The 25,364-nt window shown below is 41.6% G+C and overlaps 1 protein-coding gene across 3 annotated transcripts in view; it reads left to right on the plus strand.

Annotated features, from left to right (window-relative positions):
* Window positions 1-11,285, plus strand: part of LOC127950370 (chromodomain-helicase-DNA-binding protein 7) — a 53,215-nt gene extending 41,930 nt beyond the window's left edge. For 2 of the 3 annotated variants that reach the window (XM_052547372.1, XM_052547375.1), the window contains 17 exons: window positions 192-391; window positions 496-655; window positions 2,159-2,248; window positions 2,692-2,795; window positions 4,115-4,244; window positions 4,406-4,463; window positions 4,554-4,614; window positions 4,707-5,043; window positions 5,142-5,350; window positions 5,606-6,376; window positions 6,623-6,780; window positions 7,183-7,410; window positions 7,515-7,919; window positions 8,035-8,232; window positions 8,342-8,482; window positions 8,574-8,678; window positions 9,184-11,285. In XM_052547372.1, the coding sequence (XP_052403332.1) occupies window positions 192-391; window positions 496-655; window positions 2,159-2,248; window positions 2,692-2,795; window positions 4,115-4,244; window positions 4,406-4,463; window positions 4,554-4,614; window positions 4,707-5,043; window positions 5,142-5,350; window positions 5,606-6,376; window positions 6,623-6,780; window positions 7,183-7,410; window positions 7,515-7,919; window positions 8,035-8,232; window positions 8,342-8,482; window positions 8,574-8,678; window positions 9,184-10,209 (4,381 nt within the window). In that variant the 3' untranslated portion in view covers window positions 10,210-11,285. The remainder of the gene's footprint in view (window positions 1-191; window positions 392-495; window positions 656-2,158; window positions 2,249-2,691; window positions 2,796-4,114; window positions 4,245-4,405; window positions 4,464-4,553; window positions 4,615-4,706; window positions 5,044-5,141; window positions 5,351-5,605; window positions 6,377-6,622; window positions 6,781-7,182; window positions 7,411-7,514; window positions 7,920-8,034; window positions 8,233-8,341; window positions 8,483-8,573; window positions 8,679-9,183) is intronic. The other variant, XM_052547374.1, reaches the window with a different exon arrangement.
* The last annotated feature ends 14,079 nt before the right edge of the window (window positions 11,286-25,364 follow it).

Raw genomic sequence — 25,364 nt, forward strand, 5'->3', positions numbered from 1 at the left:
CAGACACTACAAATGCTCTTTTATGAATTAGTTGAACTAGTCTTGTCAGTGACTTTTTTTCCCCCTAGCTTCATTACAAAACCAAACAGCTGCAGTTCAAAAAGGCTTGAATTTAAATAACTGAAAGGACACAAACTGAAGTTTTCACATGCTATATTTGCTCTGGCTAACTTCTCTTCTGTTGTGCATAGCTGGGGCCGCTGGGGTGACATCCTGTCCCATGGACGCTTTAAGCGCCCACTGAGGGAGCAAGACGTAGAGACCATCTGCCGTGCACTCCTGGCCTACTGCCTGCTACACTACCGTGGAGACGAGAACATCAAGAGCTTCATTTGGGACCTCATAACCCCTACTGAGGATGGCCAAAGCCGTACACTGACCAACCACTCTGGTAGGATGTCGATCTGGAACCAATCGAAAAACTGCATAATTTCTTTCCTTTGTTTAGTACGTGAAGATGGCAGATGCTGACAGTGGCATTTCTGTGGTTTTTAGGACTGTCTGCTCCAGTGCCCCGAGGGCGTAAAGGGAAGAAGGGGAAGCCGCAGGCTGCTCAAACTCACATGCCACAGGCTGACTGGCTTGCTGACTGTAATCCTGACATCCTCCTTCAAGAGGACAGTTACAAGAGACACCTGAAACACCACTGCAACAAGTATGTACCATTTCACAGAATGCCCTTTCCCACCTTAATGACACACATGTATTAGTTAATATCATATATTTTTGTCCCTTGTGTTGTACTTCTTTAAATATTTCATTGGCATCAGACATTGGTGCATCAGTATAATCTAGATTGGAAATCATTCTGCCAATTTTTATATAATGATAATAATAAAAAAAAAACCTTTATCAAATGATTAGAAAGTTTGTGGAAATTACCTGGTCAATAAGTGAAGAGCCCGGGTTTAAAATTCCACACAGCCAGCTCAGTTCTTCTGCTGCCATCTTGTTTGAAAGTAACCTTTTGCCTTCAAAGCCTGATATCCTCAGAAGGAGGTGCATTTGAAAACTTGTGAAGAGCTTTTTAAGTTGAAAAAGTAATTGATGCAAACTTGTGAGGTTAGCTGAATGTGTCCAAAAGCGAGTTAGCGCTGTTACCTTGTGTTGCAGATGTTTCATTAAATTGCTTGGCTCCTCCGTAGTTTAGCTTTGACTAATGAATGTCAGTTAAAAAATTACCAGCTGTAGGGAATCTGGCAAAAGAAAGAGTCCCATCTTTCTGGCAAAGGCTTCTGCCAAGCTCCTGAAATAATGAATGACAGGCCATGAAGAATCTTTTTCATCTCTGAAATTAAAAGATTTTAAGATCACTCAATAATTCATCGTTTGGTTCATCGGGCCGCACATGATGATTTCGCCTCTCGCCCCACACGTCCATTATGCCTTGTGTGCCTCCGGCTTGTGTCTTTTGTTTTTTGAGGCATCTCTGGTTTCATTTGATAAATAATTTCTGTTGCCAGGCCAGCATTGTTGTATCCTGCCTTACACTAGGCAGGGACGGAGCGAGAGAAAGCAAAATACGGGTTTACACTGCTGGCTCTGATGTGCATCCAGAAAAGGGGAACAGAGCAACAGCTGAGGAAACGTTACAAGACGATAAATGTGAGGTGCTTCGACTGCCAACCATCTGCTTGCCGCACTGCAAACTTCTGCCTCTGTACTTTGGAGGCGTCCCGTTAGCACCTCCCCAACTTCCCTAACAGCATAAGGAAGGAAATGAATATGAGAGGATGAAGGTGCTGGAGTGCGTATGCGTGTAGGAGGGGGGTGAGGGTGGGTACGGGCGGCTCCCCAAGCGCAGCGGCGCGGTGCCAGGCCAGGTGCCAGGCAGACCTGTTGGAAGCGGGTGAAAGGCGGCACACACAGAGGTGATTATGTGCAGCCATCTGTCAGGCGTGGAGGCTGCCGCACAGCGTGGCTAATCAGCCCTGGCAGCATGATGGATGAGCCATGGCACATGCCAAAGATCTGCTGCTGCCGCTGCTACTGCTGCTGGCACAGCTCAGAGCTGGCCAAACTTACTCACTCTTTTGTTTTCTGCCTTCTCCCCTTCCCTTTGTGCCTTTATCCTTCCTTTCGTTCAGTGTCACTCCATTAACCCCAACTCATCTTTGTTTTGTTTTTTTGTCCCTCCTGCTCTTTCTCTCTCTGACAGAGTGCTGCTGCGGGTCCGCATGCTCTACTATCTGCGACAAGAAGTCATCGGAGACCATGCAGACAGAATCCTGGAGGGATCTGATTCAAGGTTGGCATCTCCCTCCATTCCCTTCCACCGAATCCTGCCTGCTGTTATCTTTCCTCTCCCTCCATCACCTTCTCCTCCTCCTCCCCCTTTCTGACAACACCCCCACCCAGATGTGCATGCATTTATAATGTGCAAACGTGCTCGCCATGTTGATGCTCTCAAGGACTCGACTGAAGTTCTAATGACTGCGAGGGGCTCGTGTGTGCACACAAGTGCATGGGCTGAGATAAGCAAGTAGCTCAGATCTCTGGCCGTAATCAGGTTGGCCCTGAATAAACAAGATGAGAAATGGGCCTAAATGAGATGCGGCTTGCTAATGCACATGTTTCCTACCAGATGTCTGCAGATAGACATTAATGCCGCTCTCATTAGATTATGTGCCGCTGTGGCCATCTCCTGGTTTTAATCACTCTTTCCTGTGTTTGTTTGTCTTTTGCTTATAGCGAGTTGGATATCTGGATCCCGCAACCTTTCCACGCTGATGTCCCCACTGATTGGTGGGATCTCGAAGCGGACAAGTCCCTCCTAATCGGCGTCTTTAAGCATGGTAAGCTCCGCCTCACAGCTGACGCTCTCTGATTGGTGCTTTTGCGGTGACAGGCGACAGTAATTGCTAATGTTGACCTATTGTAATATTGCCTAGAGATTGATTGGTGATATTTTCCAAATGGCTGATCCTGCACTCGATGGAGGGTGGCTGGGAAAATGGATGGGGAAAGAGCCGAGATCTAATCCATCAGAGGCAACAGGGAGGGAACAGGCACCTCTCAGCACATTTTATTAACATTGACCCACAGTGTTAAGAAGTGTTCTGGGAGAACCTGCTAAATTCCCAGTTTGGGACGTGATTGTTTTCTTTTGAGAAGCTGAGCAGCTGTCCCAATTTATCTTTCAGGGAAAACAAGGCCAAAAGCTGTATTTAAAAAAGAGATGGAGAGGGGTTCCTCAGCTGTTGACTGAATTGTATTAAGTAGAGTAAGAGCCACTTTATTTAATAATGTCCACTGCTCTTGCCACCGATATTAATCTTGGTGAGGGGCTTTTATGCTACTCTCACATTGGTCTTTTTCGTGAATGTGTGTACAGAGAGCTCTCTCTCTGTTCTCCCCCGGTGTGCTGCGCTACCTCGTTAACTCAGCTGGCCGCCATACATGTGCGCGCACACACACACACACACACACAGGAGCATGTATATAACACAGGCAGCCTGTTCTTAATCATAATCCCAATTCAGTAGGGAGGTCTGGGGAGGAAACGGGGAGAGAAGAGGTGGCAGGCCTGGACTGCAGAGGAAAGAGTGATGGCCTATAAACCCCCTCATGATTACAGTTTGGCTCGGGGCGCGGCGGCAGTTAGGAACAATGTGTCACCGCATAAATCCTAATTGAAATGTGATGTTCTGGCGGGGGAGGGGGTGCTCAGGCCCCGTCTGATCAGCGGCTCAGCTGAAGTGGGTCCAGCCTGCCAATCGCCTCCCCTGTTGTGCACTGTAGGGATCCGCAGGCTCGAATCTGTTCTGCTTGGACTGTTTCAACGGGCAGTTTCTTTTGGCTCTGTCTTTTGTTTCTTTCTTTTTTCTTTTGGTTTGATTTAATCTGGTCGTTTTTGAAAGGATTTCACTTTGTATTAAAATTTCGATTTAGTTTAAATGTTGTTGTTGTTGGTTTTTTCTTAGATTAATTACAGCGCAGTTTTTAGCATGTCATGCAACTAACATTTTATTTAAACATTTGAATTTTTCGGTTTCATTTTACACACCAGTAATACTTTTCTCTGCTTTCACATATCCAGCGGAAATAAAAGCTCCACAGCCCAGCCTGTAATTATGCATGTTTTATGTTCACCGCTGCTCTTTTCTTCCGCTAGGCTATGAGAAGTATAACTCTATGCGTGCTGACCCCACCCTGTGTTTCCTGGAGAGGGTGGGCATGCCTGATGCCAAGGCCATCGCTGCCGAGCAGAGGGGAGCGGACATGATGGCAGATGGTGTCGAGGGGTAAGTTTGGCCCAAAATCACAGCCCCAGCAAGAGGGGACTCCTCCTGCTCTTTCTTTCTCTGGCTCTCTCCCTTTTTCTTTATCCCTCACCCTGCTTTCCTTTTGGTTCTTTTCTTTGTTTTCTCTCCCACACTAAAAGCTTTTCTCTTTTTCACAATAGAGAGGACGAGGACCCAGAGTACAAGCCAATCCGGATGCCATTTAAAGACGATCTGGATGTGAGTTTGGAAAAACATTATTATTGACTGTATCTAAAATCAGTATTGGTAGTGAATTGGATGTAACGTTTTCATTGCCATTGTTTGCAGGATTTTACAAACTCTCCCCTGGATGATAAAGATGATGGGATGGATGGCGAGACTGGGGAAGGTATTTATTTCCCCAGCACACAGGTGTTACCCATCATACTTGAGATTTTACTTCCCTGTACTCACCGTTGCCGTCTGTTTTTCCACCCTCAGCGCCTAAGCCTGGTGAGAATGGGAAAGCAGGCAATCTGTATTGGCCGCCAGCCTCTGCTCTGACAGCCCGATTGCGGCGCCTCATCACGGCCTATCAGCGCACCCACAAGCGTGAGCAACTGAGGCAGGAAGCCATGACCAAACCTGACCGGCGCCGAGGTCGTCCACGTGATGACATCCTTGCCATGGTAACAGAGGGAGGAGCTTATGCTCCGGATGGAGCGTTGGCTTTTATGGCTGAAGGAGGGACTTTCATGGCCAAGGGATCATCTTTCATCCCTGATAGCGCCGCCCTGCTGGCTGATGGAGCAGCTTATTTTAAAGAGCGAAGGCAGAGGTCAGTTATATCTAGATCTTCCTTCAATTTAAAAAAAAAAAAAATTCTCCTTTAGTCACACATGACCTCATTTCCATTTACCAACATCTGTTTTCCAGATGGACAAGGCGTGAAGAGGCCGATTTCTACCGTGTGGTGTCCACATTCGGTGTGGTTTATGACGTGCACAGACAGTGCTTTGACTGGTCCCAGTTCCGTGCTTTTGCTCGTCTAGACAAGAAGACAGACGAAAGCCTGGAAAAATATTACTACTCTTTCGTGGCTATGTGCAAGCGTGTCTGTCGGATGCAGATCAAATCCGAAACAGGTGAACTACTGTCTTTTTGAACCATTTAAATTAGCAGAAGAAAGATATATCAAAACCATATCGATATTAGCTTGCATATTTATTTTTAATACTGGACATTATAATATAGTGAAGTCTGAATTTCTGTAATTAGCATTTTTAAATATGTGTGTGTTTATTGTATTTATTTATAGAAAATTGTATACAATTTTGATGTTTTTATCTGAATTTTCCTATTCTCGATTATCCAACTTGACGTCATATTTCTATTTACAGAGCTGCCAGACCCCACCATCATCATTGACCCCATTACAGAAGAGCGGGCTTCACGGACACTCTATCGTATCGAGTTGCTGCGGCGGATCAGGGAGCAGGTGTTGCCGCACCCTCAGCTGGATGAGAGGTTGAGTCTGTGCCAACCCAGCCCTGACCTCCCAGCCTGGTGGGAGCCCGGACGCCATGACCGAGACCTCCTGCGGGGTGCCGCAAAGCATGGTGTCAGCCGCACTGACTACCACATCCTCAACGACCCTGAGCTGAGCTTCTTGGAGGCCCATCGGAAGTTCACACAGGGCAAGGGTGCGGAGCTGCCTATCGTGTCTGATCCTCTCACACCTCTGAACCTGCTCAAAGATGAGGAGGTGAAGGAAGAGCAGGAAGATGTCTTGGTGCCCAAAGTGGAGAATGGTGACATGGAGGAGGTCAAAGAAGAAAAACCCGAATCCCTCTCTCCTAAAAAAGAAGAGGAAGCAAATGATTTGGATCTGAAGCAAGAGCCTAAAGAGGAAAAGATGGAAGTGGAGGAGAAAGATGATGCGATGGAGGTTAAGACCAAGGTAGAGCAGGGTTGTCCTGTGGATGGTATGGCTGATGAGAAGCCCATGAACCAGGAGCCCACGACCATTGAGGACAAAAACCCTGAGGATGAGAAAGAGCCACTGATAACTGAGACTAAACTTCCTACTGACAAAACCTCCAAAGAAGATGAGGAAGAGAAGATGGATGAGGACGACAAATCAGAAAAATCTTCACAAGCTGAAGGTGAATGTTAGACGTTATTTGGCGTTTCATTTCTGTTGACACTACATTTATGAAGGAGGATATGCATCAGAGAAACATGCCGAAAACATTTTTGTGTGATCCAAAAACAAACAAAACCAGTTTTAGAACAAGCTTTTTCTTTGTTTATTTTATTGGCTAGTCAGAATCCTTAAAATGTATTGGATTTTGATTTGGGAAATCTTATTGCAGTTAAGCTTGTATTAAAAGATTTTTTTATTTTTTTATTCGCAGTTGGAGGATCATCTGAGAGAAAAAATTTTGATGAGGAAAGTAATGCCTCCTTGAGCACGGCCCGTGATGAGACCAGGGACTGCTTCAGTGTTGATGACATTGAGCCGTCAGCCTCTCAGATGTTCAGTGAACGTTCATTGTTCTCTTTCTGGCCCAAGGTTAGTTAAACCATTTTTCCCACTTCACTCACAATTTCCTTTCCTTTTTTTTTTCGTCAATTAAATTTTTTTCAGATTATCTATGCATTAACTCATCCATTTTCTTCTAGCATGTAGTAATATAGTTAAGAGATAAACTGAGAAAAATGAAGCCAAGCCCAATGCTTTGAAGAAGACATGATGATGTGATGCATAGTGAAAAGACTGTACTTTGAGTTCCAGCGCTTCCTCTTTTAATAACAGAGCAAAATTGCATTATAAGATCCTTGGGACATGAAACCGGAGCTGAAATGGAGAATATGATATACCCATTGTGTACCGTCTAGTTCATTATGTATGCATCCACGCACGCACACACACACTCACTCACACTTGTGCTGTTCTTCCGTGTTTGTACTTTAGGACAGGGTAATGATCAATCGTATGGACAACATCTGTGAAGCGGTCATGAAGGGCAAGTGGCCTTCCAACAGGAGGCAGTTCTTTGACTTCCCAGGCCTGTTGCCTGGCTACAGCTCCATAGCAACGGACAGCCCCCTGCAGAGGCAGAGTCTTGGTGATCTCTCATTGGTGGGTCAGACCATCTATAGTGGCAGTGATGACCTCACCATGTCACCACAGGTCAACAAGGCAAGTCCGCCCCTAACCCTCCTGAGACTCACTCCGCTTTTGTACAATTCTAAAATAGATTTTAATAGTTGTTTATTAAACACCATCTCATTGTTCTCATCCAGGACGATGCTTTGAGTCTGTCAGTACCTCGGCAGCGCAGACGCAGGAGGAGGAAGGTGGAGATCGAGGCAGAGCGTGCTGCCAAGCGCAGGAACCTGATGGAGATGGTCGCTCAGTTACGAGAGTCCCATGTTGCAGAAGGCCAAGCACAGGCCATAGACCTGACCAAGGCCCTGCACGGCGTGTCCACCTCCTCTTCCTCCACTGCCTTCCCTGGAGCCATGGCCTCCTCCGCAGCCCTGAAAGCACAGATGGAGCTGCTACAAGCAGGCACTTCCTCTAGACCCAGAGCCAACGGCTCTCTCCTTGACACTGAACTCCCCAACCGGAGAAAGAGAGGTCGCAGGAAAAATGTGGAGGGGTTGGAACTGCTCTTTATGGGGAACAAAAGAGGACAACTCAATGCGGTACGAATCCAGTCAGGGTGTGAAGCGAGAGTCATGACGTTTCATGTGGCGCATTGACACTAAGCACATAAACACACTTTTCTTATTCTTATTTTCTGCTCCTTTGCATCTGCAGGAAAATTCCGATGGGACCAAAGCTTTTGTGGATGGGCGGGCACATAGACCCATGTCATCTCCTGCACATAAGGCTCCTGTGGAAGGCCTAGAAGAGGGAAGCCATCTTGCAGGGGAAGATGGACCCAGCACTAAAGACCTACGGGAGTGGCTGAGACAGCACCCCACCTACACTATGGATATGCCTGGATACGAACCAGTGAGTGTAGTTCTTTCTGCCCACCCAACTTGTTTATTTGTGGGGGGTTTTCTGTTGGGAATGTCCTTTGCAGTTTATCTTACAGCGTTCTCTCGTTCTTATCTTTCAGAAGAATGAGGACCTCCTCCACTCTCAGTTTGCCAAGCCCAAACAGAAGAGACACCGATGCCGCAATCCCAACAAGATCGACATTAATACGTTAACCGGAGAGGAGAGAGTTCCTGTTGTTAACATTCGTAATGGAAGAAAGGCAAGTATTACTGTTTGTCAATGTGTCCAGTTAATTTCCCACAATAAATTCTTTACACTCGCTGCAAGGTTTTTAACTTGTCTAACTACAGATGGGAGGAGCCATGGCACCTCCAATGAAGGATTTACCCCGCTGGCTGGTTGAAAATGCAGAATATGCTATCGCCCCGGACTGGACGGATATAGTGAAGCAATCGGTGAGTATTTTATTAAATGAATTGAATTCAGATCAATTTAGCCAATCAGTTTTATCTAAAATTTTAGTTTTGAGTTCAGCAAGTGGATTTTTAAGAATTACTTCTATTCAGCAAATATGACGTTAAGGGCATTTTAGTGATATTACAAAATTTCCATTTAAAGTTTTTTTTTTTTTCATATTTATGTAGACAAACTTTTTTTTATTCAATATAAAGCAGCACAATTTTTCAACAATTATATATATAATTTATTATCAATATGTCTTATCAATTATATAGATCATGTGACTGACTAAAAACAGCTTTCCCATCACAAGAATAAATGAGATTTTAAAAGGGCAAAAGTTATTTTAAATTGTAGTATTGGACAATTACAGTTTTAATTGCTCTCTTGATTAAATAGAGCCTTGGTGAGCACAGGAGACTTCTTGAAATACATGAAAATCACTAACTTTTCATGGCTGTTGTATATTCTTAAATTATAACTTTTTTTATTTGTTTCCAGGGCTTTCTCCCAGAGTCCATGTTTGACCGTCTCCTGACTGGGCCAGTAGTCCGAGAGGAGGGCGTGCGCCGCAGAGGCAGGCGACCCAAATCTGAGATCGCCAAGGCGACAGCAGCAGCGCAGGCAGCGGCTGCAGCAGCTTCCACGTCCGGCGTGAATCCTTTGCTGATGAGTGGGCTGTTCGGCGGTTTGGACCTGACCAGTCTGCAGGGCCTACAGAACCTCCAGAGCCTCCAGCTGGCGGCTGGCCTCATGGGCTTTCCCCATGCTCTCGGAGGGGGTGCGGACTCCAAGCACGCCGCAGCCATGCTGCCTCTCATGCTTCCTGGCATGGGTGGCCTCCCCAACATGTTCAGCCTGGGGGGTCTGTTCGGAGGAAACCTGGCTGCCGCTTCGACGGCCGCCAATGGTGCCTCGGGCACAGAACAGGCAGAATCTGAAGAGAATCCCACACTGAAGACGGATGAGGAGACCAAGGATAAAGGAGATGAGAAAGAGAAGGAAGCAGAGAAATCGTCTGAAACGGAGTCTGCTGAGGCAACCGGTGACGCAGCTGCGCTGAATGCAGCCGCAGCCGCTGCTGGCATCTCCACCAACGCGCTGGCCTTCAACCCTTTCCTGCTGTCCTCCATGGCCCCAGGCCTCTTTTACCCATCCATGTTCTTACACCCCAGTCTTAGTGGCCTGGGCATCCCAGGCTTCCCCCAAGCTTCTCTAGCTGACCTCCAGAGTGCTGTGTCCGGGGCCTTGGGGGCCACCGGTGAGGACAAGGAGTCCGGTAAAGGGCTCCGCACAAATCAGGACCAGAACGCCTCCACGGCTGACGTGGAAACTGCTGACAACACACTTGAAGACAGTGACTCAGAGGAGAGCCAGAACAAGACTGCTGATTCATCAGTACTAGATGATGACCTGGCAGAGCCGGCAGAGGAAATGGACTCCATGGAGGGTGGAATGGATGATGAGGACGACGATGATGATGAGGACGATGATGACCCTGCTGATGAGGATGACAAAAGTGACTAAAAAAAAAAACACTGAATCAGGCCTTCTAACATTTCCCCAGGGCTGAGGAGACGCAGACTGAACTCTGACAGAATGGTTAGTCCAGCTATTTACATGCCAACACGATATCCAAAACACTTCGGTCGTTTGTTTTTTGTTGACAGGTAACGTTAAGAGGAAAGCAAATGAGCTGTCTCTGTAACCATTAGCATAGCCAGGGATGATGTGAACAGTTGTGCGAATGTCAAAAGGGTGTTTTGTTTTTTTTCTTCTGTGTTTTCCTTACTTTTTTTGTTTTGAATTATTTTTTTCTCTCCTTGAAGTCTTTGGCACTGTGTGGGTGCCTTCTAGATGAGATGGAAATTTCCTGAAATATTATAGGAATTAATTGTTCCAATAGTGCTATGCTGCTCTCTCCATATTTTAATATTATTATTATTTTGTTTTGGTGTCATTTATTTTCTCACTCTCTCTCTCTACTGTTGATATTGTAACAATGAGTAGCATCTCGTAATATTCAGTGATGTACAATTAAACGGCATTAAGACACTCTCCGCTGCTGAGGAAGAATCGTGGTTTTCGTTGTACTGTTCTGCTGAGAGGAGCGGGCAAAGTTCTCACATATCATAGCGTACACTCGGACTGTTCCCAGTCTCTCACACTGACAATCCAAACGGGTGAGGAGACCTCTCGACCTGTGGAGACAGCAATAACGAAGGCAGCTTTTGAATGTTCAATTTTACTCTTTTGACTAAACACCGGAAAGTGTGAAAAAAGTGACATGAAATAAATTACTGCAGTCAAATTGTCTCACTGTATCCATGTTAATGCACTGGTGTAAGAATAAAATCAGGTACCTTTATCTATTTGAATGGACTTTTGTTACTTTAGCCACAAAGCTGAACAGCATTACCTCAATTCTAACTAGCCTTGAAGTTTACAGACATGTTGTAAATGTTTTTTTCTTTTGTGAGTGTCATTCTTTTCTTTTTTTCTTTTTTTTTGAAACCATGTATGATTAACTGTAAATTGCTGCCAACTGTAGTAATGATGCTTTTAATAAAAGTGACTCACAATATTCGCCTAGGAAACCAAAACTGTGTTTGTGTAGCATCCTCTGACAACAATGAACCTGTTATAGCGATTATCATCTAACCGAAATTGTTCATTCACTTAATGTTTAAATCTGTTTGATCTGTCAAAATAGATTTAGTTTAATGTAATTATTTTTTTTATCATTAGCACCAAATAGTTCCAGTTAGGGAAGAAGCTGATAAACCGTAGTATCGTGAATTGACGATAGTCAGATCTTGCTTGTGGCTGTCTGATGCCTTTGACAATAGCAAGATGTATTTGTGTTAGTATGAGTAGTATACTTTTTTTCTTTTTTTTTTAAATCAAACTACTAAGAGGATGTAACGAGGGGTCATTTCATTCCTCTTCTAGAAATTAAGTAAAATTTTGGGGCCTTTCAAATTTTCATGTTCCATTTGAAGGAAAATAGTTGGAAAGTTGTCTTTTGAATACAGGAAAAAAAAGGTTTTGTCTTCATACATTTGCATTTATGAATGGAAACCCGAATTGGCCAAAATCAATATTACATTTATGAAGAAAATTCTTTTTATCACCCAGCAACATTCCAAACATATTCTTTCTAGCAAATTGAAGATTGAAGTTTCTTTCCAAGCAAGAAGACATATTATCTCAGAAAATATTTGAATAAACTCAAAGGAAAGATAAGTTATCTCTGTCAACTTGACAAAAAAATACATGCATTTTCTTCTCAATTAAACCGATGTCTCAAGAACTTAGACGATGTGTATATACCATTAAATATTTTAAAATGCGTTTCTTTAGCTTTAGGAGCCACTGGAAAGCTAATACACTATAATCATAATTTTTGTACTTTTGTCTTATAAGCTTGCAAAACATCATTATAAAGAAAGTAAGATATAAAATCGAATTGAAACAAGACTGAATAAGCTTATAAGCAATAATCTGAGGTCATTGCCATTAAATAAGAGTGGTGGGAGTTCACATGCTCCACAGTAACCCGAGTGCTTTGCATTAGATCTATGAAAACTCTTGGAATGGCGTTTAAAACACCCTCAAATAATTTTGCTCACAATTTACATTTTATTTGGCACAAAAGCCACTGAAAGTTATCAGACTCCCATTTTCATCCGTTAAATGAAGATCTGATCAAACACATTTTTTAAGCCATTCAAGAATATAGGCTTCTATCTGGATAAAATAAATCGGTTGTTCCAAATGGGAATTCTGTGAGGGGTGAACATATGATTATATAATACTTTCCAATATAACAAAACCCGGTGGTGAAAAGAAGATCATCTGGAATCAACAGGAAATCAACTTTCTAAATGTGCATCTCAGAACACAAAACCAAAATTTTCATTTATCAAATTTTTAAGACATTTTATCTTCAACATAGCATGTATACAATAAAAGCCAAAAGCTTGTAATCCACCACTTATCAGCCTAATAATACTATCAAAATAATATTAGGGCTGAATTGTTCTTTTGCATCTTTAGTGTTGCGAATTATGACCAATCAGACAAGATTCCGCTGACTTGAATGCAATGGCCAATCAGCGTTCAGATGAGTTATCGCTGAAACAGAGTTTTGTTCAGAGCGTGCTCGCGAATTCTCATAAACAAAATGCAGATGTTCGGCTGATGCAAGTATAAGAGATTTATTCATCATACACACATACAGCTCCCTTTAAGGCAAGTGTTTTTTAAACTGGTGCTAGACTGAAGTCAGTAATGTTCTTTAAAAAATATAAATGTTCTTTGCTCATTTTCTGTAGCTGCTTTTTGAAATGTAAGCCTTTTTTTTTTTAAATGTTATTTATTTTTTAATGTAAGCCTTATAATTAGTAACTTAGTGTTCCTGTTAATTTGTTATTATGTTAAATACAAATTCAGTCATAATAAAAAACATTAGGCTGCTTTTAGCCTTAGACTGGAGTTGGTTCACTTTGCTGTGTTGTTGCGAATTCTGACCCTTCCAGATTATTACCCTGCTATCAGAAAGTTTAGGGTTAGATGTGGGGGAAGGGCTAGGGTTAGGTGTGGGGGGAGGGGCTAGGATTAGGTGTGGGGGAGGAGCCACGGTTAGGTGTGGGGGAGGGGCTATGATTAGGCGATGCGATATCGATTTCAATGAGGGGGTAATAATTTGGCAGGGGGTCGAAAATGTACACAACACTGGCAAAGTAGCACATTATCAGGTATATATCACTGGTATAAACAAGCTGATGATTGGACGATATGACAAATGAGCATATCGCACAACACAGCAATGTTGGATTTCCACACTTGAATACAAATTTTAAATAATGAAAAAATGTAACAACAGAATTATTTGAACTGTTCTGCACTGGATGCTGGTTGCCAGGAAAAGAGTCTCCGACAGGCCTGTTTACTCCGGCCATCATAAACACCATCAGTCCTGTGGAGCGGCTGACATAACGCGCTCCGACAGGACGAGAGGACATGGCAGGGGCTCTCTGTCCGCTCCAGTAGCCAACCATTATGAGCCTAACGCCTGGAACAAGGCTTTTTTTCCCCCTCTCTCGACAGACATCTTTCATAATTGCACTTTCCGATGAAGTGGCTCGTGAAATCCATAGGTGTCGTGTGCACCCAGCATGCAGCTCTTGGCAGGAGTTAAGAGTTTGAGATTTGGACAGGAGGTGCTTGTGCACGCTGTTGTCAAAATGATGGCTTTTATTGTTGCCATGGTAGTCCTGAGGTGTTAATGTACGTTAATTGAGTTTTGGGATGTGGGGAATGTTTTTCTTTGTCCTTTATAAGCAAATAACAGTGAACTGCTGTTGAGCTTGTTGAATAGTTTTTCTCCGCTTCCTGTTTTTAATGAAGAGTGAGTTCTCGTGTTGTCAGAGCGGTTCTTGTGGCAGTGAAAATCTTCCGTGGTTCCTAGTCATTATGTGCCATCTTGACACATGGCGCAGTCGCTCGCAGAGGGCTCGTCACCGCCGGCATCGTGCCTCCTTCACAAACCACTGACTGCTGGGTGTGAAGTCTGTCATTGGCGAGGAGGCAGGTTGTGGTTAGCCACTGAGCGTCAAACATGGCAACACAGCACAGTTCAGTTACGCTGGGATTAGAGCTGGCAGCTTCCTCTTGGGAGAGGCCCTTTCTCGGGAAGGCCAAACTGAATGCTTCCCTCGGCTGCTGCTGTGCTGTAGAAGTCTGAATAAGAGGACCTGCACTGAACCACCAAAACATAAAAGGGTGGAATCAAAATCTACCCAAATGTATTGTTTTAACAATTTCCAGTGCTACTCATTATGTCAGAAACTCTTTTGATCACATGTTGTTTCAAATCATCTGTTTCAAGACCCTTAAAAGGTAAGTTGCAAAAAAAAAAAAAAAAATACATATATATATATATATATATATATATATATATATATATACACAGTATTGTTCAAAATAATAGCAGTACAATGTGACTAACAAGAATAATCAAGGTTTTTAGTATATTTTTTATTGCTACGTGGCAAACAAGTTACCAGTAGGTTCAGTAGATTGTCAGAAAACAAACAAGACCCAGCATTCATGATATGCACGCTCTTAAGGCTGTGCAATTGGGCAATTAGTTGAAAGGGGTGTGTTCAAAAAAATAGCAGTGTCTACCTTTGACTGTACAAACTCAAAACTATTTTGTACAAACATTTTTTTTTTCTGGGATTTAGCAATCCTGTGAATCACTAAACTAATATTTAGTTGTATGACCACAGTTTTTTTAAAACTGCTTGACATCTGTGTGGCATGGAGTCAACCAACTTGTGGCACCTCTCAGCTGTTATTCCACTCCATGATTCTTTAACAACATTCCACAATTCATTCACATTTCTTGGTTTTGCTTCAGAAACAGCATTTTTGATATCACCCCACAAGTTCTCAATTGGATTAAGGTCTGGAGATTGGGCTGGCCACTCCATAACATTAATTTTGTTGGTTTGGAACCAAGACTTTGCCCGTTTACTAGTGTGTTTTGGGTCATTGTCTTGTTGAAACAACCATTTCAAGGGCATGTCCTCTTCAGCATAGGGCAACATGACCTCTTCAAGTATTTTAACATATGCGAACTGATCCATGATCCCTGGTATGCGATAAATAGGCCCAACACCATAGTAGGAGAAACATGCCCATATCATGATGCTTGCACCTCCATGCTTCACTGTCTTCACTGTGTACTGTGGCTTGAATTCAGAGTTTGGGGGTCGTCTCACAAACTGCCTGTGGCCCTTGGACCCAAAAAGAACAATTTTACTCTCATCAGTCCACAAAATGTTCCTCCATTTCTCTTTAGGCCAGTTGATGTGTTCTTTGGCAAATTGTAACCTCTTCTGCACATGCCTTTTTTTTAACAGAGGGACTTTGCGGGGGATTCTTGAAAATAGATTAGCTTCACACAGACGTCTTCTAACTGTCACAGTACTTACAGGTAACTCCAGACTGTCTTTGATCATCCTGGAGGTGATCATTGGCTGAGCCTTTGCCATTCTGGTTATTCTTCTATCCATTTTGATGGTTGTCTTCCGTTTTCTTCCACGTCTCTCTGGTTTTGCTCTCCATTTTAAGGCATTGGAGATCATTTTAGCTGAACAGCCTATCATTTTTTGCACCTCTTTATAGGTTTTCCCCTCTCTAATCAACTTTTTAATCAAAGTACGCTGTTCTTCTGAACAATGTCTTGAATGACCCATTTTCCTCAGCTTTCAAATGCATGTTCAACAAGTGTTGGCTTCATCCTTAAATAGGGGCCACCTGATTCACACCTGTTTCTTCACAAAATTGATGACCTCAGTGATTGAATGCCACACTGCTATTTTTTTGAACACACCCCTTTCAACTAATTCAACTAATTGCCCAATTGCACAGCCTTAAGAGCGTGCATATCATGAATGCTGGGTCTCATTTGTTTTCTGAGAATCTACTGAACCTACTGGTAACTTGTTTGCCACGTAGCAATAAAAAAATATACGAAAAACCTTGATTATTCTGGTTAGTCACATTGTACTGCTATTATTTTGAACAATACTGTATATATATATATATATAATTTCTAGCCATGTACAGTTCCTTCAGAATGGGGAAAGACAAAAATCTACTTATCCAGTTGTCAAAATTATACCTCAATAATAAATAAAATGGCTCAAGAATGTATTACAAATCAGGAATAAAATGTTTATATATGGGTCAATCCTGGGATTCTGTATTTTTCTAAACTGGTTTTATATTTCAATTTGGAATATAATTTTTTAAACACCCCACATCATTAGGCGCATATCAAACCTGAAGAAATTTCAGACTGCATGTGTCCCCGATAACAATTTAATGATAACAAATGTAATATGAAAATCATAATTTTCACGTTTTTATATGGCTGAAGTTAAAGATACACAACATGTGTGTCTAATATGGTCTCTTTATTTTTGTAAAAATATATATTTTTTTTAATTTAGAAGTTCAACTAAAACCACAATAGTATTGTTTTAGTCCTTAGCATGTCAGATGGTAATCAGCAAGAGGTTTTTTTTTGTTTTTTTTTTTTTTTGTCTTCATCATATTGTTCACTTCTTTCTGGATCAATTTATCTGCATGGCCAACATTGTCTTTCTGCTGCAAATGTGGGTTCAGTTACTGATGTTTTATGCCTGTCAAAGTTTAAGTGGACATTCACAAAAATTATATTTATAACAAAAATATTAGTTGCCATGATTGCCATTAAATTAGAATTATTAATAAATTCAGCAAATAACTCATCATCAAAAGTTTACTCATAAGTTTACAACCCAATGAGAAATGCATATATTTGTGATGGGGTTGAGTGTGATTGGGTTGTGGGTTTTTACTCAAAAGTGCCACTGCTCCTTGTGTAGTTAGGAAAGCAGACCATATATTGCTGCAATAAAATAAGTGGATTGTATATACTTATGGATTAAAATAAAATGTTACAAAAATAATTGTTTTCTATCTTAATTTTATATGATATGGTTGAGTTGTTTAGCTTTACAGTAGACTAAGTGAAGTGCCTCGGTGACATGACAAAATGTTTGGTTTAAGATAGATGTAAGACATTTTTTATTAAAAAATGTATTAACATTCAATAATTATATTGTATTCATTATAATGGACATACCAAAGTATTCTAACAATTAACTTTGGTAAACCACCACTTTGACTGAAATATTACCAAAATCCCAGGAATGACCATATAAAATGAAGTGACTTTGAATGTCTTGGCCTGAGTATTTCAGAAAGTGCTTATATACTGGGATTTTCACGCGTCTCTGAGTTAATCCATCTCTAGTGTTTACAGAGAATGGTCCAGAAAAGAGAAAATATGCCATGTTGATGATGCCAGAGGTCAGAGGAGAGAGTCTGAGCTAATAAAAATGCAACAGTAACTTAAGGAACCTTTCGTTACAATCAAAGTATGCATCTCTGAACACACAAGATATCGAAACTTGAGGTAGATGGACTACAGCAGCAGAAGACCACACTGGGTGCCCCTCCTGTCAGCTAACAACAAGTAAACTGAGGCTAGAATTTGCACAAGCTCACCAAAATTGGGCAACAGAAGATTGGAAAAAGGTATGAGGAGTCTTGATCTCTGCAGTGAAACTCATATGGTAGGGTCAGAAGTTTGTGTAAACAATATGAAAGCATGGATCCACTCTGTCTTGTATCAGTGGTTCATGCTAGTGGTGGTGAAGTAATAGGGTGGAGGATATTTTATTTGGATTTCTTTGGGCAGCTTAGTACCAACTGAGCACTGTTTAAATGCAACAGCTTACTAAGCACTGACATTGTCATCCCTTTATGACCATAATGTATCCAACATGCCATGTCACAAAGCTAAAAAAAATCAGAAACTAGTTTCTTGAACGAGATTTGAATAAGTTCACTATACTCAAACAGCTTGTAGTGTCTGTTTTGTACAGCTAAAAATAAGAGACTGGAAGCTTCGCACATAACATTTACAAATGGCCTCACCCTCTCTTACAGTAAAAATTAGGTGAATATTTTCACAAAAGTTCAAATGCACACCAGAATATATACAATTATTATTATTTTTTTTAATGAATTGATGGATGCAGGTACAGTTTCTCAGAAGAAATAGCCCGAGGCATCGAGGTGCGACTAATCAAATGTATTATTACATAATCAGCTAATTGTTAGACGCTCCCTTAATGAGAGCAGCTCATTAGCTATTGTGACAGGTCTGTCTCTGAAGCCTGGGGCTCTGTGCACTTACATCTAGTGGCAGAGGTCCAGTGTCTGTTAATATGTTCACTATATGCTCTGTTCAGCTGCTGAACTGATTTGATATTCAGCGGAGAGCCTTCAGGGTTTTAGTAATGCACGGGAATGTGATCCCGATGACCTACAGTTCCCTCTTACACGATTCCAGAGGATGTGTCACAATAAGCATGAGTTATACAGCATCTATCCCTCTGGCCCCCTGTGATACTACCCATCCAATGAGCCTAAAAACTACTGTTTTCCTTAAATGTCAGGCTCTGGCCAGCTGATTCTTATTCTGAGCCAATAAACATGTCATTTCCAGCTGGAGTTGGCCAGGCCGCCTGTCTCTGCAGCTTTCCGATAAAGAGCGATTTGCGGTCGCCTTGACGACCTAGTGCCTCGCCGTCTTGGTTACGTGATTGATCACAGTATCCTGCACCGGTGACACAGGTAGGGGAGGGACATAGCTGGGCTCTATCAGATGCAGCTCCGATGTCCTTCTCCCCGGCTGAGGGGATTTAAAACTGTCACACGCTCTCACACCTCCTGTTTCCCCCAGAGACGGATGTGTCGTGCGTGACATTGAGGGCGAGAGGCAGAGCATCAATCGCAGACTGGGTGATAAGTGTCATGCCGACTGCTCGGCTGGCCTGCTTCTCTAACTGTGCGCACACACACTTGTGCATGCTCTCACTCAGTAGTGCAAACAGATGTCAACTTAAAACTACCGACAGCATCTTGAGGAAAAGAGCGAGGGATATAAAAATAGAAATATCCTTGTATTTGAAACAGACAGTGCTCTCAAAAAACGTTATTTACTCAATCTTGTATTGTTTCAATAAGGGGCGTCGCTAGACCCTTTTTAATGGGACACAAGCCCCAGTAAAATATGTCTGTTCCCCAGTAAAATCATCTGTCAATGCATATGACCATAAACCGACATGAGAATAGTTTTCCTTGATAATATTTTAGCAAAATTTTCGATACGCTGTTAAGAATCAGAATTTAAGACAGAATTCTAAAAAAATAAAGAAGGTCTGAAAATGTTGCCAGTTCAGTCTCATTCAGGCATTCATCCCCACCCTGGTTTCTTTTGTCTTATTTAAAGGCATAGTTAACCTAAAAATGAAACCCTCATGTTGTTCTAAACCCGTAAGACCTTTGTTCATCTTCAGAACACAAATTTACATAATTTGGATGAAATCTGAGAGCTTTCTGTCCTAACATAGACGGAATTGCGGAAACACCAATGACACCATGTCTGCCAATCACGGCAGACCAATCGCTGCAGAGATCAGGGAGTCCCACCTCCCTGTATACACACTGCAGCTACCTGCTGTCTCGACATTCTCTACATATTTCTCCACCATGCAGGAGAGGCAGTTAGGGCAATGTTGTGAGACACCTCACTTTGTGTTATTAGAGAACTGGAGTTACAGTAGTAACCTAAGTTCTCTTTCTAACATTAGTTCGGTATCTCACTATGGGACATAGACAACTCCCATATTGCTGATATGCTGACGAAGCAGACTAAAAATGACTACGATCTGAATTATACCTCTCTGTCCCAGTATGAGTGGGTAAAAGCAGATCAGTACAGTCCGAAAAAATCAACACTAAAGTGGAATGGAATCCCTCAAGTGATTAATGGATAACATCCACTCACTCCAAGGACGGAGTGTTCTAATGAAGGTTCTGTTACATCGAGTCTGTAAAACCTCACCAAGGTGTGCGGGGAAGACCAGCTAGCCACAGCACAAATTTCCTGGATAGAAATGCCCTTAAATAGCTCCCAGGACATAGCTATCCCTCTAGTTGTGTGAGCCCATAATTCCCTTGGAGGCTCCACATCCACATTATTATAACATAACATGTCTCAGGAAGCCCACCGCTTCTTGTTACCCTGGGGTTTGCTGAACAATGCTTAGCTTCTGCTGCATAAGACAGTTTCAGTTTCACAAACCCAGGTTTTTTCTGCTTGGCTGCACTTCCCATTTGTTGCGGCGGAGTGGGGCGGGAGAACTGATAATCACACTGACCTAGTTTCCCCTGGGGAGACAAACCTTGAATGCCTCACCTTCCCTCTTCCGTAGATCACATTGTTGCCACATTGCTGTAAAAGTCATTCCAAATAGAGCTTTTGGGTCGATGAGGGCATCCAGAAACTCCACTTTCTCTTTCTCAGAGAGTCCAGACAAGCTCAGCCACAGTGATCTCTCTCCCACAACCGCCAAGCCCATGCTGCATCCGCAACTTTGAATGGCTCCGCAAGATGTACGCAGGTTTAAATCTGCGATGACACATATCTCCACCCAGATGCTGGGTTGGGAGATCCAGAGTCCAGTTGACGACCAATTTCCTAAGCTTAGCCTGACAGGCCATGAGGAGAGACGTTGCATTCAAAGCATGAAGTGCCAGCACAGAGGATTTGTAAATCTTCCGGAAAACAGAGGTGGCAAAGCGTGTTGTGTTCCCTGGTGGCGAGGCTTTGGTTGAAGAGAGAGCTGCCCTGCGGCTTGGGTGTAATTGATTAGCCACAGGGGGAGGATCTACCATCCCTAAAACCAACATTTCCTGTACGTCCAGTCTTGAGAAGCCCTTGACGTGAACACGATGGAAAAAAGGCTTATCCCAAAACCTTTTCATTTCAGCAACGCATGCCGGGAAGGCCTGTATAACTTGTCTTGTTGATGGGAGACGTGACTGTAGCCTTTTCTCGTTGCACTCGGCAGACAGGACTGATTTGGGGGGGGGGTGGCATCCTTCATGTCATATTCGTATTTCGAGGATGGTCACCAGTTCCTCATCATCATCGTCTTCCTCTCCCGCTAATAGATCTTCAAACAACGGGGGAAGAATGGGTGATACACTATTCATCGTATCTCCCCAAGAGCTTGAGGTCTGTGGACACTCCGTGGGTTCCTCTCTGGGTTGAGCAGAAAAGCAAGGGTCCAACCTTCCTGTGGCTGCCACTCGGAGTCTCCTTTCTAGGGTTATAGTTGAGAAAGTTGCACAGTGAGGGCAGCCCTCGGGGTTCGATAGTGCTGCCTGAGCATGTTTAGTGGAGTTTATGCAGAGACTGTGAGAATCCTTGGCCGAAATGCATGCTCAAAAACCGCAAGGATGAGGAGGATGGCCTTTCCCTTTGTGGCTTTCTGGCTCTTTCGAGGTGGCCATGACATTGACTGCACTCTCTTCATACGGTAAGTCCACCACAATGTGAAAACTTGTAAGGAGCTGTGCTGAGAGTAGTGAGCTCTCTCTTTTTATTGAGATCTTAGAGCTGAAAAACTTGCCTTAACGTGTCAGTTACCCAACTCCAAGTGCAGTTACTCAGTGGAACTTTAAGGGAAAAATTGCATTTGGGACGTTACCTTGCGGCTTCATGTGTAAACTGTTTAGCAATAATTCCCAAAGTCTGTTGAGGACGGCTTCAGAAAATCTTCCATGGGGAAGATAGTGAGAATGAGAAGAAAACAAAAATAACTTTATTCAACAATTTCTTCTCTTCCATGTCAGAATTATACGCGCGTTCACAATAATACCATGATGTAGGGCTGCCCTCGACTAAAGATTTTCCTGGTTGACTAGTAGTTGTTTATTTTAAGCATTAGTCGATTAATCGCATGTTCATTATTAAACTGGTTAAATCATAATAATGAGCCTTTAATTGTCTAAATAGCCTAAGCACACATAAATCTTGCCACAGCACACCAGCAGAAGTAATGATTATGAATCTGTCAGAGAAAAACATAGGAATATTAGAGCTCTCTGACCCTCCATGACCGCAACGCAAATGTTCCCCATTGCAGAAACATAGTAAGGCCATTGGTAAAACAGTCGATGTGACATCAGTGGCTCAACTTCAATTTAGCGAATTTTAGCTATGAGAATACTTTTGTCCAAAGAAAGAAAAACAGTTTAACAATTCTTATCCCTGAATTATGTCTTCCGCCATTTTTGAGAGTACCCAAGACTGTAATCTACGTAATCAGCGTTGTTTATGTTGGGGGAAAAGCGTGTGCATGAACGTAATTGGCGTAATCAGTGTTGTTTAAGCTTAGGGGAAAGCCTGCTTATGCATTGTGATACTCTCAAAAATGGCAAAAGACAGTAACTCGGAGGAGAAGAACTGACAAAAGTTATTTTTGTTTTCTTTGCACAAAAAAAGTATTATTTGTTTTACCAATGTCCTTACTACATTTCTGGACCTGGGAACATTACAGTTGCATTATTGTCTATGGGAGGGTCAGAGAGCTCTAAGATTCAATTCAAAATATCTTCAATTGTGTTTTGAAGATGACTGAAGGTCTTATGGGTTTGGAACGACTGGAGGGTAATTAATGACAGAATTTTTATGTATCAACATTTTAATGTCATAATCAAGGATTTTTTTCCCCCATTTGATTTGGTTATTTTGAAAGTAGTCTTTTCCTATATTTTTAACATCTGTAAGGCAAGTACAACACAGAGTTCAGAGTTGCACGCTCAAATTCACAACCTTGTTCTCTTTGACTAATGGTAAGTTGACTATTATGGGGCAGCCATAATAGTTTAAGTTTATGTTAAGTCATGATTCATGTGTGTGCATTTCTCTCTTTGAAAAATAAGTCACAGTGCATCTGTGTTCTATGTCAGAGCTTTACTCTTGTCAATGCGCAGCAGAGACTGATATGGAGAAGACAAATTGTTGAATAAAGTCGTTATTTTTGTTTTCATCACACATAAAAAGTTAACTTGTAGCTTTAAAATTACGGTTGAACCACTGATGTCACATGGACTATTTTAACAATGCCCTTACTACCTTTCTGAGCCTTGAAATTCGTAGTACCCTTGCTGTCTAAAGAGGATCAGAAAGCTACCAAAAATATCTTAATTTGCATTCCAAAGATGAACATAGGTCTTAAGTGTTTGGAATGACATGAGGGTGAGTAATTAATGATAGAATTTTTTGGGTGAACTGTCCCTTTAAGACATAAAATAAAATAAAATAAAATAAAAGCACTGGATGAGGTGGATATTTACCAAATGTTTTCTATCATTTGTGAGTGATGAAGCTTCTCGTTATTGCACATATGGCTTGTGAATTACTCTGTATTGCAGATAAAGACAATTTATTGCCCATCCATAAAGGTCTCAAAAGGAGTCTCGCTTCTAAGCCTGTTTGTATTTCTTTCTTACTTGAATCACAAAACTAGAAATTTTGTATAATGTTCTTGCTGCTCTATTCCATACAACAAAAGTTAATTGTGACCAGGAGCTGTCAAGCTCCAAAAATAAATAAGTGCAACTTACACGCAACTTTTAAGTCTTCTGAAAGTCTATCTTTGTGTAATGAAAAGGTCTGAAATTTAAGTTGTTATTCATGGAAAATATACTCTGCAGCTAGCAAATATTATTTACATTCCTATATATCCAAATATGTCATTGGTTTCTTTTGTCTACTTTTGTCATTGTATGAAAAAGAGCATCCTTAACATTTCGTCTAACATTTAATTTGGTATTTAACAGCATTTTTTTTTTTTGCCAGGTTTGCAATAACATGAGGGTGAGTAAATTATGATGCAATTCTTGTTGAGGGAGGAAAATCCTATAAATTATGTAAAAAAAAAAAAAAGACACTGCTGCCCACAAATATTTTACACTTATGCATATACAGAAAATGAAATAATCTTTATCAGAGGCCGCTTGATCCTGCTGGCTGTCTGTTGAGATGAAGACTGATTATTTAGCACAGGTATGACTCATCAGAAGCCAGTGTCTGTGAGCTGTGTGGCCCCAGAGACGGGCTGTATTTCACTGTGAAATTAAACGCTCCTGCACTACACAAACACCCTCATTATAACCCGCTCACCCAGGAAGATTTGCGGCAGAATGTTTTGCTCAACTTCTGCTGAAATGGGGGTGGAAGAGAGGGATGCATAACTTAACACATGGCAGTTTCTCATCTCTGAGGGAAATTTATGTTAAATCCTCAAGTCTCAGTGTAATAAATTGTTCGGTTATTAGATGAAAGTGTAAACAAGACCTTAAAGTCAGTGGATTGTGTGGGTTGACTGTTCCGATATGCCTATGGATGGAAACAATGCTATATACTACTAATAACATGAAATTAACCAATCATTAGTGAGTATAAAACATAAGCAGACTAATTAATGTTTGAAATGTCCATCTTTGATTTAAAGCTTGTCAAACTATAGAATGTGTTGGTGCAAATTCATTTTTATTTAGTAGAAGCTAGTCAAATTAAACATGATAAAATGAAAGGGTAGCTTACTTATTAATGATAATGATTTCAATAACAAAATGCTAGAAATATGACAGAGAGGAGTAGTTCACCCTCATATTGTTCCAAACTGTATGTATTGTTCATTCTTGAAACACAAAATAAGATATTTTTTAATGAAACCTAGATGGTTCTTATGAATTATGAATTTGTGAATTTGAATATGAATTTGTTCTTGCGTGTCAAGCAAATATGGATGAGCTTCTGTTTACAATGTTTGTAATGTGTACTATGTGATTTGATCTATGTTTATATGTGTGTAAAATCCTAAAATTAAATCCTACCATATAAACCAATAATGTCTCTTCAGAAGATATGATGGATTTTCTATTTGAGTGACAAACAAAGTTTTTAAAATATCTTAATATGTGTTTCAAAGATGAGTAATTGATGACAGAATTGAAATTCTGAGGTAAACTATTCCTTTAAACAGAGGTCGACATGGTTTGTGCTAAGCACAGTGTATTTTGTACAGTAAATTATTGGTTATAGAAAGCATGAAATTCATTGTTAAATGAAAACTCAAGACATATTTACCAAAAGAACACTCAAAAAAGTTTTTCAACTTATGTAATTTTAATGC

This window comes from Carassius gibelio, chromosome B2 (genome assembly GCF_023724105.1).
Source record: "Carassius gibelio isolate Cgi1373 ecotype wild population from Czech Republic chromosome B2, carGib1.2-hapl.c, whole genome shotgun sequence".
Lineage (NCBI taxonomy): Eukaryota > Metazoa > Chordata > Actinopteri > Cypriniformes > Cyprinidae > Carassius > Carassius gibelio.